General features: G+C 42.5%; 2 protein-coding genes across 2 annotated transcripts; one reads left to right on the forward strand and one right to left on the reverse strand.

Moving 5' to 3' along the window:
* Positions 1-4,925: 4,925 nt before the first annotated feature.
* LOC121621096 (phosphatidylcholine transfer protein) lies at positions 4,926-9,644 on the reverse strand. Its single transcript, XM_041957410.1, has 6 exons — positions 9,497-9,644; positions 8,456-8,573; positions 7,294-7,373; positions 6,991-7,162; positions 6,612-6,679; positions 4,926-5,587 (listed from the first exon to the last, which is right to left on the reverse strand). Exons 1-6 carry the CDS (start codon positions 9,623-9,625, stop codon positions 5,513-5,515), a joined length of 642 nt encoding a protein of 213 aa, XP_041813344.1. The 5' UTR covers positions 9,626-9,644; the 3' UTR covers positions 4,926-5,512.
* A 1,098-nt stretch (positions 9,645-10,742) lies between these two features.
* Positions 10,743-14,810, forward strand: tmem100a (transmembrane protein 100a). Its single transcript, XM_041957370.1, has 2 exons — positions 10,743-10,964; positions 12,432-14,810. The coding sequence occupies exon 2, from the start codon at positions 12,521-12,523 to the stop codon at positions 12,923-12,925; it is 405 nt and encodes a 134-aa protein (XP_041813304.1). The 5' UTR covers positions 10,743-10,964; positions 12,432-12,520; the 3' UTR covers positions 12,926-14,810.
* The last annotated feature ends 6,896 nt before the right edge of the window (positions 14,811-21,706 follow it).

The following is a 21,706-nucleotide window of genomic DNA, read 5'->3' on the forward strand; positions in this document are numbered from 1 at the left end:
AAATGCCATTTACTCTGCAGTCATTTGTTAGTTGATGCATCTGCAGCCTTGTGGCACTTGAGCCAGGTGAAGCATGTCATGTTGAGGTACCTTTTCTCAAAGGCTTCTCTTTCATCTACTGTGGATCTGAGTGTACCTCATTCGTGCGTCACTTTGGTGCAAGATTAAATCTGAAAGACATATATAAAACACTATTTTTTTACAGACAAAACTCAAAACTCAACTCTAGAAATCTTAACTGTTCACAAATCATTGCCCTCAGGCTAAAAGTGGCACCGCCATCACTTCTTTAATTCTTAGACTTCTAAAACATGCACTAAATTTTGCTCATTTTCACACATATTCTTTAATTAAAGCAGAAAAATAAATGCTGAAGCTGTTGTTGATGCACTGAAGAGCTTGAGGCTGGTGTAGTCCCTCACAGAGTGCAGTGCTCTGTTCCCAGTGAACCACAGGCAGGACTTGAAGCAGTCAATGCACAACTTCAACCAGCAGAGGGCGTAAAAACATCAGTGATCTGAGCTGTGCTGGTTCAGGTTTGGTTCTAATGTGTCCTCAGTCAGAGCTGCCTTGTATTGATGTGTATATAAAGTCAACGAACAGGTAAGTATTTAATGGAAAAACCTTCATCTGAGACAAACTTCTCGGCAGTCAGCCTCTGACTAACAAACTTAAAACCAAATTAGGTTTGCATTTGCAATAAAATACTATTATTTTGATCTTCATTTTTAACTCTTTATGATATATCTTTAAGCTTTTGACATCTTTTCACGGAACAAGCTGAAGAGAAAACTGCAAGTGAAGCTCGGTGAATATCTGCCGTTCATCCATTCTGCTCTGTCCTGCCCAAAAATGTTCACTGACAGTTTGCTTTACACCGTCTGGTTTGTGTTACTCCATCTCTACAATCAGACCTTGAAGGAAAAGTTAATGAAGTTACTACAAAGATATCTAAATCTGGAAATGATGTCTTCTGTTGTTTTAACCGATAATGAAAGAGCAGGAACTCGGTCAGGGAAACACAATATTTTGAGGTGGAACAGAGCTGATGTAAAGATCCACCATCAAGGCAGAGGAGGAGGGGATAAAACATAACAGCCCACCACAAGCATCAGTGCACCACCAGCAGAGTGACCTCATAGGAAACAACGACCTCCTTCTTCCCTCAGGAAACATCTGAGCCAACACTTGAGTTTCACAACTGATCAGCAGAGATAAAAAAACAGGGAAGTGGTGGGAGGGCGTGTCGCAGCGTGGTGAGGGGGTAAAGGTTCCTATCCTGGTTTCACTTTTAACTCTGTGGTCATCAGGAGGATTATAGGGGCAACAAGGAAATGACCCTGTAATTCATTATTTCCACTGAGAACTCCTCAGAGGGCTCATACTGCATTTCAAGACCTTTATCAAAAATCATCCAGCTCTGATTGACATGGTGCCGTTTAAGACCGCATGACATCTTTGTCTGTTGAGATGGTCACTGTGTCAGAGTCATAAATTCTTTCCTTCCAGGAACAACTATGTAAACAAACAATGGCGCTCTGTGTGCGATACTGGCTGTCTGGTGTTGGAGAAGCCTAAAAAAGAACGACACTACGACTGTGGCCTTTCCTCTGTTTCAAAGATTCACCACACGCAGCAACACCATCATTCCTCTGTCGTTCTGACGTCTTTACAGTTGTGCGCAGAAGAGCGTTCTGCGCTCCTATTGGTCAACGTTTGGAAAACATTATGGAAGGCAAACGCTTCCTGTCAGGACAGCGGTAGGCGTCCAGATGCGACGTCGGTTGCGTGGTCTGAACCCAGCACAGCAAAACAAGCAATCTGAGAAAGTGATGTTTCTCATCTTTAATAGACTAAACGCTGAAGAATATAACGGTCAGACTGACAAATAACTGAACTGCAGCTCCAGGTAACATGAATGTGGAAAAAATAATAAAAAAAGATAATATTTAGTGGCAGCCTTAATTATTATAATTTCATTCTTAGTATTAGTTGTACTGTTGCTACAATCCTGATTACAAAAAAGTCACAGACTGGGAAAGAAGTGGAACGCTCCAAAAACACCTGTTTGAAATGTTCCACAGGTAAACAGGTTGATTGGTAACAGGTGATAGCATCATGATTGGGTGGAGGCAGCATTCAGATGCTCAAGCAAACGACAACAATGCAAAAAGACGCCATTACAAGTGAAAAGTCTGGATTTGACAGTAAAATGGACTTTATACATGATACGGCCAAAAGTATGTGGACAACATGTTTGGTCTGGGGTTGTTTTTCCAGCAGATCAATGGCAAAGCCTTTGGAAAGAGATATTAAACCATCACATATGGCTGCACTGCCCGTGTGCCCACATGCTTTTGGCCAAAAAGCAGCGATAAGGTTAAGTTTCAGACCTGCAGCAGGGAAGTCAGGGACACTGGACACCAGCCCGCTCAGGATCTGACTGCTTCCACACTCATCCGTCAGAATCTCCCACAAAGACGGCATCACGGGATCACCTGCTGGAGAAAGAAGTCACAGCCATGCTTTCACACCATAGCTTACACGCTTCTTAGGAGGGCTCCTCCATCAGAAGGACACACCTGGAAAAAGCCTTTAACTGAGCCTCGCAATCAATAAACACATCTGGAGTTCTGACTTGGCAACATTTGTCCAAAGTTTACCCTGTAACTTTCATCTTCATAAGATAATCATAAAAAGCTGAAAACGTAAAAACACACATTACATGAGCAAACATGCCCAGACGCCCACAGTATTAACTCATTGTAGTCCCCATCTGAAGACAAACTGGTTCACAGTCAGTAAAAAACAGTCCTAAAGCTTGAAGTTGCTGTATATGCAGAAACATGCAAGGCCAAATGTTTTAGCTGATACCTTTATTGGTGTGGAGGCTCCAATTAAGGCTGAGCAATTAATTGAAACATTATCTATAATATACAAATCACAGGAGCTGTCATTTTCTGATAAGTCAAATGTGTCACAAGATACCATCATTTCAGTGTAAATGAAATTACCAGTCAAACTAAAATCAGGACTTATATCGCAATATCTGTCAAATATGATTTCTTTTTCATCATCACGGTCAATAAAACAAACATCAGTTTGATAAATAATCCCCTGATATTGACTCATCTTATCTCTGTGACCAAGACTCAACAAAATGACAAAAATATCAGTCAAAATGTAAATTAATGGAGAGTAACATTAACATGTATAACTGATAATAAAATGTTGATTTCATGTTCGGTTTATAAATCAAGTGCAGTGTGTGATGCCCGCTGTTTGTTTGGGTCAGAGCTGCTATTTGGTTAAAAACCGTTTCATGTTTAAGCAAACAACTGGGGCAAAGCTACCAGCAAACAACCAAACATTACATCTAAAGTTAGTTACATCGAAGGTGATTAGCTTCACAAAAAAAAAAAAACAGTAAATCGTCACAACAACGGCTGCGTTACTTTAAACTGCCGACCTCGGTCAAGCTAACTAGCCAGTTTGGCTAGCATTAGCAGACAACAGCTTTACACACCTGTTGGTCATCCTGAGCGGATCAACAGGTGTGTAAAGCTGAAGTCTTCCTGTTTTTAACACTTGCCTGTCCCGTTAGATTTGACCAGAGGGCGTCTTTTAATCACGGAAGGTTTCTTTTTGTGACTATTTTTGTCATAATGAGTAGCTAGGTAGCTCGCATGCAAGCTAGCAACACACATTAGCAGTGAGTGGTAAGGTGGCTAGCTTGCTAAGGTTTGCAAATCTCTTCTGCTTGTTTAAATAAATCACTCCCATCTCAAAATATATGTGTACTGTATCCTTTAGACTGTGAAAGTTTTGTGACTGTGACGTGTAGCCCGCAGCTGGTTCTTACCGGCAGCAGCACCTCCTCCTGGCCAGGATACCTGTGGCTGTAAGGACCACACAGGTGAAGGGGCTGTCTTTATTTGTGCCTGTTTGAATGCAGGTGTTAGTAGAGTGGAGTTTTCTTCACGTGTTTACAGTCTGTGTCCATGTTGAATGTGCAGTGTTTCTATAAGCAGCTACACTAAAGGTATTTTGAAGTTAATTATGAAAATGTGTTATTCTGAGGCTCATGATACTGAGCAAATAAACTAAAATACATTTCTGCTGCAGCACACAGATCTGCTTTGTAAATTACATGTACTGCATTCTCTGTTGAGAAAATTTAATTGTTCATGCTCAACATAAACCAATAATGGACTTGAAAATAGCTAATTTGGGACGTCACTGCCTGCAGCTCAGGTAAGCTTTTCTATCATGGTGCATTGGTTAACTGTCTTATTGCTTAGAAATACCAAAAGTTTACAGGTGTGTGTGTTACAGGTCCAAACCTGGACTCTTCTCTGGCTGACTGTTTGTTATTGTCTATAATGCTAGTAAGCATATTTCAAATGTGGCTGTTCATGTACTTTTCCCCCTGAGATTCATTTTAAATACAATGTGTTTTTTTTGTTTGCTTCAACTTAACACAGTTTGTACCCACCTGAACCGAAGCCATTCACTCCTGTTCATAAACGACACATCCAACATCAGCAATCAAGCTAAAACAACTGCCATTGAACTACATGAGTCAAATATTGTTCATAATTTTGTGGTGCTTTTCTATTCCATCGCATTAAAATGTGGGTGTTTCTATTACTTGGGCCACCCCATTTATATCAGCGATGGTGAGCCAATAACAGAACACCTCCATGTATGATTCAATACGACTCGACTCGAGCTGAACCTAATAAACTGTCAAACGCTGCATTGCCTGGCAGCGATTAGTGTTTGCTGAGGTTACCGTGGTGCTGCAGCATCCCATCTGTAACACAACATGACAGTTGAAAAAGCCTTGAAAAGCCTCTTCAGGATGGTCAATGTGAGAAAACAGACAGAACTAAATTTCAAATAAAAGTTTATTCATTGCAGTAGCCGCAGTATTACACAGTAATAGACTTGTCATGACCAGATTAAACCATTTCTAAAAGAGCAGATTTTCACTTCATTATAACGAATGAGAGAACTCCAGTGAATTGAAGTAGACAAAACGTACAATAATTAAACTTCCGTCACGTCTGTCACATTAAATGTGACGGTGAACAAATTTAAAACAAGGAGAAGGGATGAAATCCTCTGCAGGAAGCTGCAATAAGAACTAATCATTGTTTCATCACACAGGATCCAAAGTAATAATACAGTACAACTGAGTATTTTGTACAAACATTAAACAAAGCTTAAAAAATATTCTATGGAGGCTCCTTCGTCCTGGAGGGACGGGAGCTTACAGTGATTGCACAGGAAAGACAACACAGGATTAGTTAATACAGCACAATGGAAGGGAATTGATTTCACACCAGCCTGTTAATGAGGGCGGCCGGTCATGCACATCATGCCTGAGTAAACAGCATGCCACAGGGACAAGCAGCAGCCCCTCGCAGGAGATTCAAGTGTGATCACCTCCCAGCACCAAACCGCGACGGATGAAAGTGAGCCCTTGAGCGCGAGCGGCTGTCTGCGTTCATTTCTTCTGGCGGTAGCCGCTGTAGTTGCTGCAGGCCTTCTGCATGTCCGTTAAGAAACCAGGAACCCCGGTCTGCACGGGACAAACACACAAAGTGAGCGTCATGAACACATGCGCCAAGGAGACCCACCCAGGAGGGGCAGCGACGACGAGGAGCTGCTGACATCACCCCGCAACACATCTGCTAACAATAACGATGGAGGCGGGTGGAGGGATGGAGCCGAGGCCTGTGACTGAACCCTTTTAACACCCTCTTTAAAGCGCTCGTCAGAGATCAGAGTAGGTCAATGACGAACATGTGCGCACTCTGAAACCGGTTCGTTCTCGACTTCCACCTGTCAGTGAAAGCTCAATGAACGTACGTCTGAACGCATCGTCTCATCGAAATGTTTAAAACGAATGTATCTTCTTAAAGAGGAAGTCCTGTAACCCCGAGCAACAGCTAGTGAGTTAGCATCAGAAACTCATTGATTTCCACTAATGTGTGAAGCCACACTATAAAAAAACTACATTTCCAAAACTCAAGAAACGAAAGAAACAGGACAAAATGTGAAGAGTGTGAGTCCAGCTGTATTAAAACAGGATAAAGGTGACGGTGGAGAGCAGGAGGGTACAGAATGGAGCCGAGATGCACCGCTTTGTTGAAGAAAAAGAACAAACATGAAGAACTGGAGCGGTTTCCTTCTGTTGTGGATGTAGTCTTAGAGTCACATATGTCACATATCAATACGCAGCCACCTCCTCAATGTTTTACACCCCGAAGCTGATTTTTTCTTTCCCTTGTGCAGCCGAGGAAGCATAATCCCTGCAGGCAGCCATTCAAATCACATAAATCCGCTTCTTTGTTGAGAAATGTCTCCAGATGAAGCTGGTTTACATAAACTAAGCTCATTTCGTTCTACTGTAAATCATGCAAACGTTACATGGGAGACTTGTTCCTCATTTCAGTCATGATTTGCCTCCAAGACAAAGACTCAAATCTGCACTTTAAATGTTTTAATGAAACCTGAATTCAAACCAGTCACATGATCCCCATCAGGAAATTAGCTGTTCTTCTTGTTTGAATGTATTTGCATGTAAATGTGCATGCACTCACCCTCGCCGCCCAGTTCACCAGCCAGTTGGGAATCATCCCACCGGGGTTGTCGAAGTAATTCATGAAAACTGAAACAAAGCACATGTTCATTCCTGAAATCAGGGCTGCAGCTTGTGATTTTGTCATCAATTGTTATTTTTTTAATCGATAGCTTGATCAAGATGAGCTCAGGAAATCACTTCATTTGTACAACCAGCAGTCCAAAACCAAAGCAGAGGGCTGGACAACGATTGCATGATGACAGTATTAAGTTATTATAACCAAACTCTGTTGTTGAAATCATCGATTTTAAGCAATGAAAATCAAACAGATGTGAGTTTTTCCTGTGTAATACTTAACTGGAAGAACATTTAGATCTACAGTAGTGAACATGCAGTACCTTTACTCCCACTGGCTCCATCGCTCTCCAGGGCGACGCTCTGCTTGTAGTCTTTGACCCGCAGCACGCCGCTCTTCTCTGCACACGCCGTCTCCGGAGAACTTCGGGCCAGGATCACCCAGATCTTCCTGCCGTCCACATCCAGGTCTCTCCGCTCCCTCATGTACACGTACTGAGGTTTGGGCTGTTAGGGAAGACTCTCTCTCCAACAGAGCCAGATTTCATCTCTATAAACCATGTTTGACGCTCAAATGGAAACAGAGGGAATTGCACTGGGTGTATTTATGTGGACCAGAAGGATACATCTCTGTTTGACAGAGGAAATGGGTATTTTACTTCCCAGTAGATTGCAGTCTGTCCATTGAAGTCCTTCTCATAGAGTTCTGAATAAAACAAATTACATGAAAACAGCAGCTGTGGGTGGATGGACAAACAATATGCTGAAGTGATTTTAATCATAATGGTTTCTGAAAGGAAAGGTGATGACAAGGAAATTGAGATTTTCTTTCATGAATTTGCATTTGAAATACTGCCAATAACGATTTCATCTGAACACAATAATAGCTAATAGCAAGCGCTACTGATGAGCTTCTATAGCATATACCATTTTTTCTGATTGATCTATCCTAACATGCCACTTTTGGAGCATTATCTGTATCTATATTTGTTGTATTTTATTTGTAATTGTTGTAGCAACCAAGCTAACATTACGCTAGATCGTAAAAAATCTTTTATGTAGTGTTACTTTGTTTTATTTAGATCTGCATACACAGAGAAAGATGTGTGTTTCAGAGTTAGCAGCAGTTATTGAGTGGGAAATGTTGGATTATGCTAAGTTAATTTATGTTATTTACTCGTTTAAAGAATTTACATAATTATTAACAAGTTTTAGGTCAGACGTGTTGACCGTACTCCATATTATCTTATAACGTGACTCTAAACAGTCATAAGCTAAGTTTGAATTTACGAACAGCTCGTCTACATATTCTTGGAGGGGGAGGCAACATAAATACAGTAAGACTCAACCGACACCACAGGCAATAAAACTAACAAAAAAGCTGGAAAAAGCTACTTCAGCTACGACTAAGCTAAAGCTATGTCTCAAATTTCAACTAGTGCACGTGATTCCAGCTGGATTCATGTTTTTTAACACGCTAAGATACAATACAGTGGGCGACTACAGACTAGGACAACAACACGTTACCTGCAGGTTACTGTGGAGGTGCATGAAGACAAGGAGATGCATAGCATTATTTCAAGACAAGAAGATCTGAGAAGACCCACAGAGAGGCTACAACAGAAGGCTGCATGTGTGCTACAGCCAACAGATGTCAGCAGCTTATTAAAGAACAAGATGTGTCACTAATGTGAATATGAACACATATTCTCAAGCAGGAGAGATGAGGGAAAGTTGATTTGGTTGCAAGGACAATGAGTGTGGATTCTGCCTTACTGCTTTTTTTACCTTTTGCATAGTTATCCCAATGTTTCCGATACGTCAAGTCCATGTAGACATCTGCACACAGCTCTGGAGTGCAGGTGGTGAGCCCACCAAAGACTTTGTACTCATAAAGTCCAGTTTCCTGAAAACAGCACATGAAAATTCTCTCTTCCAACTGCAGGCTACATGTCACACCCACAGTATGTAACTAATCCCAAACCACACAGCTCTGATTAGAGCCAGTCTGTTACTCACTCCGAGTGAGGACGTGTGCTGGATCTGATTCAGAAATACAGAAACAGAAACTGAGGGTGCTTCTCTTGTACTTCAATGCAATAATACTGACAAACTGCATTGATTTTGTGGCTGAATGTACGTCTGCTTGGGGAGAAAGTAAAATCACACCAAACTCCATGGACAAAAAATACCATTTTACGGTTGCTTCTTCTTGTTAACATGATGCATTATAGTATCAAGCAGTGTCTCACATAATTAGGGACATTATTCCAGAGCAGTGAGGCAATGGAGAGAATTCATGCAGTTATTTTCCGTTTGTGTTCTGCATGCATCATTTTTTTTAGTTTACAATTTAGTATGACTAAAACTTTTGTTTTTATTGAACTTTTGGACAAAATGAATGAAAAGCTACTGCCTTAATGCGTCTGGTGCATGCCGAATTAAAGAGTCGATCATTCTGATTTCATAAATGTGTTCAGACAGGTTTGACGAAATACACGGCTGTACACACCGGAGAGGTAAGATTAAATTGACAGCCGTGTAAAGGGAGTTTGGTTTGACCAGTTTGTGGGACAGCTCTCCCTCAATTTCCGGACACTTCCCGTGTCGGCCGCTAGGACATCACTGCTGAGACGGTTACTCGTGTTATTAATAAATGAATGACATTAAAGGCAACAGTCTCACATAATGTTTGAGACAGGACAGGTAATCACTGATGATACCGAAGCTACAGCAGCGGATCCCCAAACCGAAACGGACTAATTCAGTCAGTCAGTCAGCTCGCTCTGTTTCCGGCTGTAAAAGCCGCAGTTTTATTTATTTTTGTACCTTATCATAAAGCCGGTAGATTTTGACTCCCATCGTCTCGGTGAAGAGCTCCCATCCTCCCTCCAGCTGCGGCTCATCCAGCTCCTTCCAGGCGTCCTGGAACTCCTCATCGGTGAACCGCAGCGACATGACGGCTCCTGTCGCAGCACCTTTCACAAAGCACGAGAAGGTAAGCACCGGGCTTCCGGTCCAGACTTTCATAATAAAAGACTGTGAGTGATTGATGGCTGCACATGTTGCTGTTTTTCCTCACAGTGTACCAATAACAATCCGACATGGAAAGTAAGTGTACACTTGGACACACTATACACAAGAAGAAGTTTGAGGCACTCTGCAGTGGAAAGTAAGTACATGTATTAAAGTACTGTAGAGTTACTTTACTTGAGTAGCCGACATTTACACATTACAGATTGTTCCTTTACGACAAATAACAAATGCATCAACGGTAATAATATTCCAATAATATGATATTAACCTTGTTTATTTAAAGATATATTTCAAAACACTCACATGGACCACTTTTACATTTGATACTGTGTTGTAAACTGTACCATATTTTGCTATTCTTAAGCAGTTTTAGTACTACTAAGTAAAAGTTTCAATACACTTTTACTTGTGTTGGAGTATTTTTACAGGGTGGTACTGCTACTTTAGGTTAAATACCTACATACTTCCTCCACTGCTGGTGCTTCAATACAAGATTTTATTTTTGAAAAGACTGTACCTTCCCCTCACTCCAGATGGAAAACATGTTTTTAAGCTTTTATCCTACAGCTGGAAATTTGTTAAGATTTTTGCTACATCCAGCAAAAGAAAAGGTCATGGACTTTTTCTGCTGTCAGGTACAAATAAGACAGCAGACTTTTATAGCGAGCCTCCCCCAAAAAATCAAGACTAAGAGCTGGAAAAATGTGAATTCTAGAAATAAAAATACATATGAATACAAATAAAGTACAGAATATGTATGAATGTGATACAGTGTGGTATAATGTAATATAATAGAGGAAGGAGGGAACACCCTCTCTCATATTTAACCTGTTTTATTAAGTTTAAAGTTATTGCCGCCCATCTAAACGGAAATAGCCTCATTTAGATTTCAAAATAAATCCACCTTAGAAATTGGCTGTACATGCAACAAATGCTGACAGTAAAAGGCGATTTATTTTTGAAATACGGCCGGAAATGCTGTCGTCCCTTATCGTTTGAGCTTCACACTGCCGTCATCGATACTTGAAATAGTTGCAGTGAATGGGGATGGCAGTCCGACCAGCAGCTCCGGACCTGCGGGCTTCACAGAGGGACGGTGCTCATGAACGGGAGCCGGCACAGAGACGCTGTTCGCCGCTGAGCACAGAAGAAACCTCCGCTCACACTGAAGCAGCTGAATGTGACTGAAGGTTTAATGAGCTGCTTCCCTCTGAGACGCGTCTCTCCCTGGACTCTGTGCGACATGGAAAACGGCTGTGAGGTAACCGACCAACCTCTCCTCTGTCTGCGCGCAGCTTTGTCCCTGCAAGCAACAGGCTGAAGTTTGGGCTTCAGGGGCCTCATCCGGCCAACAGCAGCTGGAGTTAGATACATAACTGAGAGAATCAGGCTTTAAATCACAGCACTGAAGGTGTGCAGAACACACCTGTCAGAGAGAGTGAAAGCCGTGTTATTGGTTGTGATGTGGACTGACAGGGCTGAGGAAAACAGCTGGACAATTTCTTTAAATGCTCACAGACACAAATTCCACGAAGTTTACAAGTTAAAGGATTAAGTTTTGTTGTGTGTAAACTCTGTCATCAGGAGACGTAAGATAAGTTCAATAATGACTAAAACTTCTTCTGAGATCTTCTCCAGAAGGATTTCAAAGTGTTTTCTAATGTGAATCCAACCTGTAAATCCTCAACAGTCCAACAAAACCCACTCACAGCTAATCATAAGTCCATCAGAGGAAAACTGAAACTTATTTTGGTGATTGATTGATGATTGATTGATGATTGATTGCCACTTTTCAAGCAAATCTCCCAGAAATTTGTTGGTTCAGCTTCTTAAATGCTTTTCTTTGTCATTTATGAGGGTAAATGTTTTGGGGTTTTGGGCTGTTGGTTGGACAAAAGGAGCATTTTGAAGCCTTTTTTGGTTTTTTTACAATGTATGGAACGATTAATCGTTTAATTTAATGTACATAATCGTCTGCTGAGGCAAAACTCATAAAAGCTTCACAAGAAAAGAGCAAAGACAAAAGAAGAGTCAGAATTAAAACATTAATTTATGTATCAGAAGTTCTTCCTCTTCTTTTGTAACTTGGTGAACATTTTATTTTCAGAAAATTACTCTTATATGACAAAGTGAGGCATCAGTCGTGGCTCCAGTGTGCCCCCCTTGACCCCCAGTTTGAGAAGCGCTGGTCTGGGGTCCTACAGAGAGAGACCTGCTTCTGTTTTAATGAAGGACACGGAGTAACAAGTGTTTTAAAACCCAGACGGTGATGCAGAGTATGACTGACACCTTCCTGCCCGTTTATTGTCCCTCGGAGTCTGAATCACAGCTTTCCACGCAGCAGATGTGGGGGGGGGGGGGGGGGGGGGGCGTTGAGCGCTTGTGAAATTGCTGGTGATTTCGAAGCTCCTCGCATTTCACGGAGCAGTTTGTAATGTCATATCCTGCGCTCTCCAGGGAATGTCTCAGCTCGTGCTGGGCCGGCTGGTCCTGCGTCATTCAGACGGACCCGGCTGCGAGTGGGTCAGGAGGCGGCTGCGATTGTGCAGGGAGGTCGCGTCAAAGCCGCGGGAGGCGCTCGCAGAGTGCTGCTGGGTTGCGAAATGCGGTGTTGAATCCTAACAGAAACATCTGCGAGGGTCTGCCTTTCCTCTGTGTGCAGCGTTGAGCAACGAGTTTGACTCTTTGCCTTCTTTTCACCTAATGAATGGATTCTTTCTCCACGCAGGCTGGGAGACCCTAACGAGGAAACGAGGTAAAAGGGCAACAACGAGGAGCCGTCTGTGGTTGGTTAGCAGAAGGTTCCTTGATCCTGCAATGCCAGAAGAAGTTAATAAGGACACCATGAGAACGCCAGCGACCCCAGAGAAGGCCAACAACAGCGAGCGCCCTGCAGCCCACGTGACCACCGTGAACATCCCGCTGGTCAATGAGGTCCAGCTGACCGCGGCCACCGGCGGGACCGAGCTGTCCTGCTACCGCTGCACCGTCCCGTTTGGCGTGGTGGTCCTCATCGCCGGCATCGTGGTCACCGTCGTGGCCTACAGCTTCAACTCACACGGATCCACCATCTCCTACTTCGGCCTGGTGCTACTGTCGGCCGGACTGGTCCTCTTAGCGTCGAGCGCCGTCTGCTGGAAGCTGAGGCTGGAGAGGAAGAAGGAGAGGCGACGGGAGAGCCAAACCGCCCTGGTCGCAAACCAGAGGAGTATTTTCACTTGAACAGGCAGTTTGGGCGACACGTGACCCGGTTTTGTGAGTCTGGAAAGGCCTGATTTTGAGATTGAGCTGGAGAACCATCTGTGGGCAGATGTTGTCCAGCGTGCGTTGGATTCCCGACCTGTAAAAGCTTTGACCGCAGACTCTCGAGGCCCAGAACTTCAAGCTTTGAAGACATTGTAAGGGATTTATTTGTCAAACAGACGTCGAGCATCTGGCGAGCCGGGAACGCAGCCAACAGGAATGTATCACAATTAAGATGAATTACCACTGTGCGAAGCGATGTCGAGGAAGTGTCCCATTAATCTGCTGTTGGATGTGGCGGCTTTGATTGTAATTGGAGGGATTGTGGTTTGAAAGGCCCGACGTTGGAGAGGAAAACTGGAAAGTCCAGGACAATGATTCATGACTCATTTACTACTCCGCTTCAACGTGGACACATCTGTTTATTAAGTCTCAGTGTGTGTTATGAGTAGGCTGTGCTGGAAGTATGGTACTCAATATAAAGACTGTTCAACATCTGGCAACATATTCAGTTCAGGTTAGATGGCACATGATATACATAGAGAGAATATTTAACCTCTCATATATATTCTCTGAAAGCACTTTGAACCTTCATAATCATCATATTCAGCATTAAACGACATCTATTAACAAAGTAAATCAATGATTCATCCAGTTTGCCTAATTAGGCAAATTTGGAACATCAAACTTAATATCGTCCAGTGTACTTCCATTGTGTAAAAACTATTAAATGTAGCATATGTTTTGTTTTGATGTAATCATTTGCATGTATTAACTCTAAACGGACGTTATGAGGTTTAATAAACTCATTGATACACGCGTAATAAGCCGAGAAGAACAAGTTGGAGTGTTTTTTAAGAAGCCGATTGATCCTGGATTGGTTGGGGCAGATGCTAATATTCCCGTTGATGGAACGGTTAGCCTAGCTTAGCATAAAGAGAGCTAGCGTAGAAGTTTAAAAATACGCCTGCCATGATCTGTAAAGCTCATTAAATTAACACACTGTATCTCGTTTGTTTAATCCGCACAAACAGAAACATGAAACTGACAGTTGGCGGTTTATCCGTCTCCCCAGCTACGTCTCTGGCTGTAGCGCAGGTTGCCAGATCGAGTCGACAGTGGTCACAAACCTGGCAACCTCACTGTGACAGCAAGACTTCAGAAAGAAAGAAACACTGTTGGTTTGAATTGATGAATACTTAATGACCACTGTTGTTTTTCCCTTTTTAGTTATGGATCGAACAAACGAGATGTAGCAGGCTAATCAGAGCCAGGCTAGCTGTTTCCAGTGTCTATGCTAAGCTAAGCTAAGCACATCCTAACTCTGTACCGATTTTGATGTTATTTTCTGGGGGAAAAGCGGATTATTGTTTTTGAAAATGTTATAAAGATATTTTTGTCAAAATTAGGGCGATACATTGAGCCTTTCCTGAAATATTTTTAATTAGGATTCCTTTAATGTATTTTGGAGAATTGACTAAAATATACTGAACTGAACATTTTACATTCTAAAAATAAACTTGTCTTTGCTCTCAGGTGGACAGACGGGGTTTAAAGAGGACACTTGCTGTTATTACTGGCCCACATCTGCACTGACACTGACTCGTCCGGGCTTCTTTTAATGTTTATAGGAAATCTGACTCTTGATGAGTTTGACGTCAGTGTTTGTATTTCTTAGAGACGGTTTATGGGTCAGACCAGCGATGAGTTATTATATTAACGTTCAGCTCTTTGCCTTCGGTGCTGAATTGAAGGAAATGTTTCTTTCTGTCGTGACGTACGTGGGTGTGCCGGACTCTTCACACAAATATACAGACTGTCTTATGTTGATTGCTTTAAATAATCAAACCGTGATTAAAAAAAAAAAAAGCTTTGAATTGTGATGTCAGTGAAATTAACGGGTTTCATGAATGTCATAACACACGATGACTAATTAAAAATCTGCATCCATCCCAACACAATGTAAGGAAATGGAGTTTAGTTTGCACTCAAAGCATTGAAAAACAACAGTTTAAAAAATGTCAACAGCAACATCTTTGTTTCCATAACGACACAGTTAAAGTACCGCATACATTTGTCTTCATTGATGGTCACGGTGTCAACATCATCCCTCTTTTGCTTCGTCATGTTTAGTTTTCTGTAGAAATCAGTGTATCGTCCAGATTAACTTGAACGTTTCTGCACGGATGTTTGTATTGAATGGTTTGAGCTGCAGAACATTTAAAGTTCCAGTTCGTCTCTGTTGTACTCGGGTGGAGGCGGAAATCTCAAAGATAACTACCTCAAAAATTCAGCAAACAAAACCAAAAATTCTCACCAAAAATTTTGGAGCTTTAGAGCTAAAGCTGCCGTTTCATATCGCTCAGGATAATATCAGGATAGCTTCTAATCTGCTAAAATAAAAATGCTTCGTTATAGTGGACAGGTTTAACAAACGGAGGCAATAAAACAAACGTACCTCACCGTCTCAAGCAGAAGACGGCGTACGAAATCGTACGTGTCGCAGCGTGAAGAAAATCATTGTCACAGAAATACCCTGAATTATCCTGATATTTATTATTATTATTTATTACTAAAAATTTTAGACTCACGTGGCAACAGATGAGCCAAATATAACTGCTGAAATTCTGAAATTCACAACAACATCCACTGATGAAGTCCACAAGCTGTCGCTGAAAGCTCCGGAAAGATTTTTTTTTTTTGCTCCCGGTCAAACTTGTCTGCATGTAAGTGAGAAATCATGTTTTTTTCTTTTACCATCCACTTCCAGCCTGTTTAGTTTTCCAGTCTGAAGTTAGTTTTACCACCTTTTCGTTGCACGTCATCATGACATGTTGCGACTGTGTCCATTAACTTCCTCTGAACAATCATCAGCTCATTTCTCCTCATAATTAAACGCCTCGGGATAGAAATTCCCTGTGGTCAAAGGAAGCTGAACTCTCCTGTTTGACCCTGTTAGGTTTAAAATAGCCTGGACGTGGAAGTGTATTTATAGGCAGCATTTGCGTTGCTATGCGTCCCCGTGACACCAGACACTACAACAAAATGGTTTTCTTGCGTCAGAGGAGAACCTCCAACACACTTTGTCACTTTTGGGAGATCACCGCCACGCACGCTATCAGCTATAGGCCGGTCCTGTACGGCCTCTGAGATCAGATCAGTGACACATTTACGGGACACGTGACACGGCGAGGCGTCTCCTGCCCGCTCGTCAGGTTAGAGGAAGGCAGACCCAAGCTGGAAAAACGGGTGACTTGATATGAACTTTGACAGGTGTTCTCCACCAGCGTCTTTAGCCTCTTTTCACACTGCTGGCACCTCGTGCAGGACTGTGTGCGTCACTTTTTGTGCCTCCCGTGGTTGTCATTCCTCTCAGTGCCATGCTGCCGGGTTCGTTTATCAATAAACAGGAAGAACTCAAACTCTGCTAGAAAGAAAAGCAGACAAGTAAAACAAAGTTTGACCAGTGAAATGTCTCTTAGTGGCAAAAGCAGAAGGTTTAATTGGAGGATGAAAACCTTCTGTCCACTTATGTGGGTTTATAGATCAGATAAGGAGGAGACTTCAGGACAGGAGGAAGGAGGAAAGGAAATAAATAAGGGTGCAAACGAGAGGGAGGGAGAGAATAAAGTAATCAAGACAGACAGGAAGGAAATAAATTAAAGAAGGAGCTAAATCAAGGAAGAGGAGCAGGAATGAAAGGGAGGGAGGGAGAAAGAAATGTTTGATATTTTAGGATTTCCTTTCATGGAAGTTTAACCTGAATTTGCAAAGCAGATGCAGAACAGTAACCACAGCCCTCGGTTGAATGTGCTGGGTTTACAGTAACTCCCTCTGAACTGCAGACGAGGAAGAGTAGAAGTGGAAAGTGCCAGAACATCAACACTGCTCTCAGCAGTGAGTACTGGGCTTCGAGTAAATACACATTTACTTTCCACCTCTTTCAACAAAGGAAGAGCCAAACACAGAACAAGCTGAAATTCCAGACTTCAACACAACCGATTGCACATCGTTCAAATCCAACACGATTAAACGTAATGAGCTTGGCGTTACAGGGATCCTGGTCCAGCCGGTCCGGTCTAATGAAACAGCTGTGCACATGGAGCCTGAGCAGGCTGAAAGAGACCTGACCTGACAGCCGTCCCACCAGCTGACTGGACCGAAGTGACATTTTCTAGAACAACCTGGAACACGGAGACGCCGAATGTTTCCAGAGGCTTGTTTTATTTGACCCGGTTCAGGTCGTCTGATTGTTGACATTGTTCTGCAGCGCTCTGTTGCTGGAGAAGGAACAAATACTGTGTTGATAAGATCTGTTCCAAGAAAAGGCCAAAGCTGAGTTCACGCACTGTATTCTGAGAGCGAAGATAAACCTGTCAGGAGATTAGAGACGGCAGATGAAAAGTAAACTCGGGAGATTTGAGACAATCCTTTACATCAGATTGTGTTGATTCATTGGAAAAGCTCTGTTTGGATTCAGATTGTTTTATTCCTCCGTTTTTCAGTCCTGATGTGTTTCTCTTCAATATGCACAGTGGTGCTTTGTACTAAATGCTAACAGACTGACGTTTACCTGGCACCATGTTCACCTTAGCGTTGCTTGTTAGCATGCTAAAATTAGCCAATTAGCACAGAGTACAGCTGGAGGTAAAGGTGGTTTGGTCATAAATAAAGTATTTGATGAACTGAAACTTTGATCTAATGATGATCACAGATTAAAGTTTTTGGCAATCATAGAAATCCATTTAATATTTGTTGAGATGTTTCGCTTAAAACCACAAATGTGAACCACATGATGGTACGAGAGAAAAGGTCTCAGATCACCATCAGGATTCATCCTCTGAGGAGCTCTGATTGCTGCTGGTTCTGCTGGTCTGCACTCATGAACAGACAGGACGCCACCTGCTGGAAGGAAGTTAAACTCCAGAGTCACATCTGGACATAAAGGTGAGCCAAACTGAATCTCAGCTCCTTCCTGCCCACTGAGGTGTGTCTGCTCTGTGATTGCTTGCTTTGTTCTGAAGGAACAGCTGCATCAGATAAAGGTGGGAGTTAAAATCCATTCACTTAAGTATTATGACTTTTTTTAGGATCAATTCTTTGATTCCTGAATTGATTTTAATACCCAAGTGAAAGCAAAATGATTTGGATTCAGTTTGCTGCAGGTGCAACAGCAGTTTTCAGACCGAATGCACTTTCAAGGTCGATTGCTTTGTAACATGAGCACCAAATTTCTAATGTTTTAACTTGCAACCACAACATATTTCATCTTTTATCACAACAATCATGAGGTTTCCATAGTTTCCACTGCGGTAACTTTCCAAATTGGTAAAATCCGATATGTCCGTTCAGTAGCCCAGAACGGACAAACCAGATCCTACAAACTGGTCCTTTAAGGCACAGTTGTGTTCAGTCTGAATTTCTGCTAAGAGGCTAATGCTAGCCGCTCGCTGTGGCTATACTGTGGCCAACTGTGCTTTGAGCCAAACGCTAACATCAGCATGCTAACATGTTCATATTAACAATGTTAGCATGCTAGTGTTAAACATATACGCTGTTTGCAATGCTAACCACCTTAGCATGTAAGCAATCTAGCTCTGCTGATTAGCACAGCTGCTGATGGGAATGTTTTTAGCTCTGCAGGTCTGAAATTCAGGAGATCACCAAAGTGGCACAGTTTGGCCTGAGGGGGGACGTGAATCTCGGTGCAAAGAAAACAGCGACACCGTCAACAGACCCGATGTTCCTCATGTCTCTGAGAAACCTTCGGCCCATTGTGGATCGTTCGGCTTTGTGACACACCTTTTCCACAGGGCGTCATGTGAGAGTGCAACACCTCCATTTAACACAACAAGAGCCAGCAATAATTTACAGCGTGACAGTGACGGTCGCTAACTCTGCACGATATGCTCTTTCTGGGACTCTTTCATGTGCTGCCAGCGGTTGTTGGAGTGTCTGAAGTGTTGGCTGCCCACAGTCCCGGAGGTGCTGCCGGCTCGGTTCGCCCTCATTCCACCACATAATAAAGAGAAAGCTCTTCCTGAACAGTTCCGCCCATTTTTATAGCAAATCCCACTTCAACAGGACTGTGGTGTCATCTCCAACACAGGACTACAGACAGCAAACCTTCATGAACTCATCAATGTAACAGAAACCAAAGACACAACCACTGAAATAACCAAACATCCTGATAAATCTTCATCTTTCAGTTACTTTTTAATTTTGATTGTTGATAGCAAAATGCTAGCTGTTGCAAAAGCAGCAACTTCAACATCTCACCAATAGCTTTTTAATGCTCAACCAACACCGTAGTCTGTAGCGTTTTAGCCTCTTTTAGCTCATTGTTTTAGCTCATCTCATGAAGCTTGTTTCCATGTGTTTTCAACAAACAAGCTTAAAAACATGGTGGAACATTTAGCACAATTATATGCTAACGCTTTAGCCTTGATAAGCTTGCATGTTGCTGATATGTTAAGGCTGTATGTCTGTCAACTTGTTGCTTTGTTTTTCCGTGTAAAATAAAGTGAAGCTTTAAGCTTTTATGTGTAACATTTGTTACTTCTACACAAAAAACCTTTAATTTAGACTTTTTAAAAAAATGTATTCACGTTTAAAGCAGGGATTTTACCAACGAGCCAAAATCGCTGCTTGTCTATAATGTGTCACACACTTTCCTTTGATTAAATCACCGTCTTCAGCCGAGACCACCACAGACTGACCTGTCGTCTTCTGTCTCAGTTTGTTTAACTGATTAGAAAAGGCGATGAGCGTTCACACCCATGATCCGAGTGCTCATAAACTGCTGAAGCAGCACATTAACTTTCCAATAATCTGCTTCGGTGAACTGTAGCTGCTTTTCATCTTTGTTACTTTCTTGTCCTTTTCCTATTGTTTCTACAGTGACCTGTCACTTCCTAATAAAGCCCAGAGGTGGAATACTGTCGAAAATGCATTTTCCTCCTTCGGCGCAGGGATTCAGTGGAGTGCATGAAGCCACCGTGAAGCTCATTTTACCCATCTGTGATTTACAGATGAGGGTTTTACCACACAAATTTACTGTACGAGTCGAATGAAGCAGTTTAACAGTGCTTTTATTTCTTTTGAAGACAGCAGGGCCCTGAAGAAGACAACAAGAATGTTTTGTGTGTCGATGTCTGGACGTAGTAACAGCTGTTAAACCACATCTGAATCCTCTGTCTCCAGTTTAAAGCTTGTGGTCATCAGCAGGCGGGGAAGAAGAGAACCGGCAGAACAAAAGGAAAGTTAACACCCGGTCCCATCGTGCATCAAGAATGATTACGTCCATATGTGTGAGGAAAAATCATGGCCGGTTGTTTGACTTTTGACTTTTTTTTCTTCACAGACAGTTTGTTTGGCTTCTCCCTGGACTGTGATGGGCATCGCCTCCTCTGACGCACACACGTTGCAAAAGACGGGGAAATTGCATAAATGGCCAATGTGTCAGCCTCTTGTGCATCCTCCCACTGCACAACAGTGAGCAGATACTGTTGATGGCTCAGAGGCATCTGTGAACGTCGGGTAAAAAGCCTGCTTTTATAAAGAAAAGCTGCTCCTAATCCGTGTTTGTTAATCAAAGATTTGCTCCTGCTTTGCTGACGTTGTTCTTCTATTACATAAACGTCTGACGTCTCACATTAAGCACCTGAAAACTGTGTCAGTGGTCACATACGATGTCAGAACACTTAAAAACGGGTCATTTTAAGCTCCAGAGGATCACGACTGCTCCATTAACGAGTGGAACAACCAGAGTTTTTACTCTCACGCTGACGACAATCTCATCTGTTCATCTAAAAACCTTTTAAGACATCTAAAACAATGATATTAATAACAGGTCAGTGCTTATCATTCACTGTCATCACTGCAAGATCTGTTAGAAGACACGATAGACCAGAAACCAGTCCAGTTTTGAACCCGTTCAGGATCCGGCCATGAGGACATGAAGGTCCAGATCATACGGAGTTGGTCAGACCCTATAGAAGCAGTAATGAGCATCACATGCAGCCACGAGAACAGACAAGTACAGAACGTCCTCTCCTTACTGAGACGGTTTCTGCCAGATCTCAGAGGGGCTCTAATCAGGACACGCTTCCTACCGATGGGCCCCAGACGGAGGGGGGAGCTTCTCCAGAAATCAGCGTGTCGGACATGAGGGCGACAAGCTCCAGCTGCAGAAACCAGGCGGCTCGGCACACCTGTGCAACAAACCTCAGCGAGGCTCAACAGAGCGAAGGCCAAACGCATCAGCAGGAGCTGAATTTGATGTTTGTGCTGAATATAAGAAGCAACATGAAGCACAAAATCATTTTTTACTTTAAAATGAAGCAACACTGCTCTGTAAAAGTCCTACAGTCAAGCATAATGTACCTAAAGTGTCAGAGTACTTGCAGGGCAGATAGTTGTAATATTCCTGATGCTGAAACATGAAGTGAAGTAACTGCAGGTAAATGTAGTGGAGTAAAGAGTACCTCGAATATGTATTTTAGTACAAGTTCTCAAACCATTTTCTTACATTCTGAGCAGAATCTTCTTCCTCTAATTACAACAAACGAAAGAGCGGTCGCCATTTTTAATTTCTAGCATGTGTCCACGAACACGGACTTACAGGCGACATTCACTGTCGCTCTTCATCCTCACGTCAGCCGAAAACAAACGAAGAGGCAGCAAGTGATGGGTGTAAATGTTCAGAGCACGGCTTTATAATGTGCGCTGTCGTGTGATCCTTCATGTTTCGTGTTGAAA

The sequence above is a fragment of the Chelmon rostratus genome, chromosome 17, assembly GCF_017976325.1.
Source record: "Chelmon rostratus isolate fCheRos1 chromosome 17, fCheRos1.pri, whole genome shotgun sequence".
NCBI lineage: Eukaryota > Metazoa > Chordata > Actinopteri > Chaetodontiformes > Chaetodontidae > Chelmon > Chelmon rostratus.

Excerpts from the sequence above, each read along its gene's own strand:
- LOC121621096 (XM_041957410.1), bottom strand. The coding sequence starts at position 9,625 with ATGTCGCTGCGGTTCACCGATGAGGAGTTCCAGGACGCCTGGAAGGAG. Across the intron at positions 8,574-9,496 it reads TCTACCGGCTTTATGATAAG|GAAACTGGACTTTATGAGTA; the intron begins GTACAAAAATAA and ends TGCTGTTTTCAG. Across the intron at positions 5,588-6,611 it reads TGGTGAACTGGGCGGCGAGG|ACCGGGGTTCCTGGTTTCTT; the intron begins GTGAGTGCATGC and ends TGTCCCGTGCAG.
- tmem100a (XM_041957370.1), top strand. The coding sequence starts at position 12,521 with ATGCCAGAAGAAGTTAATAAGGACACCATGAGAACGCCAGCGACCCCA.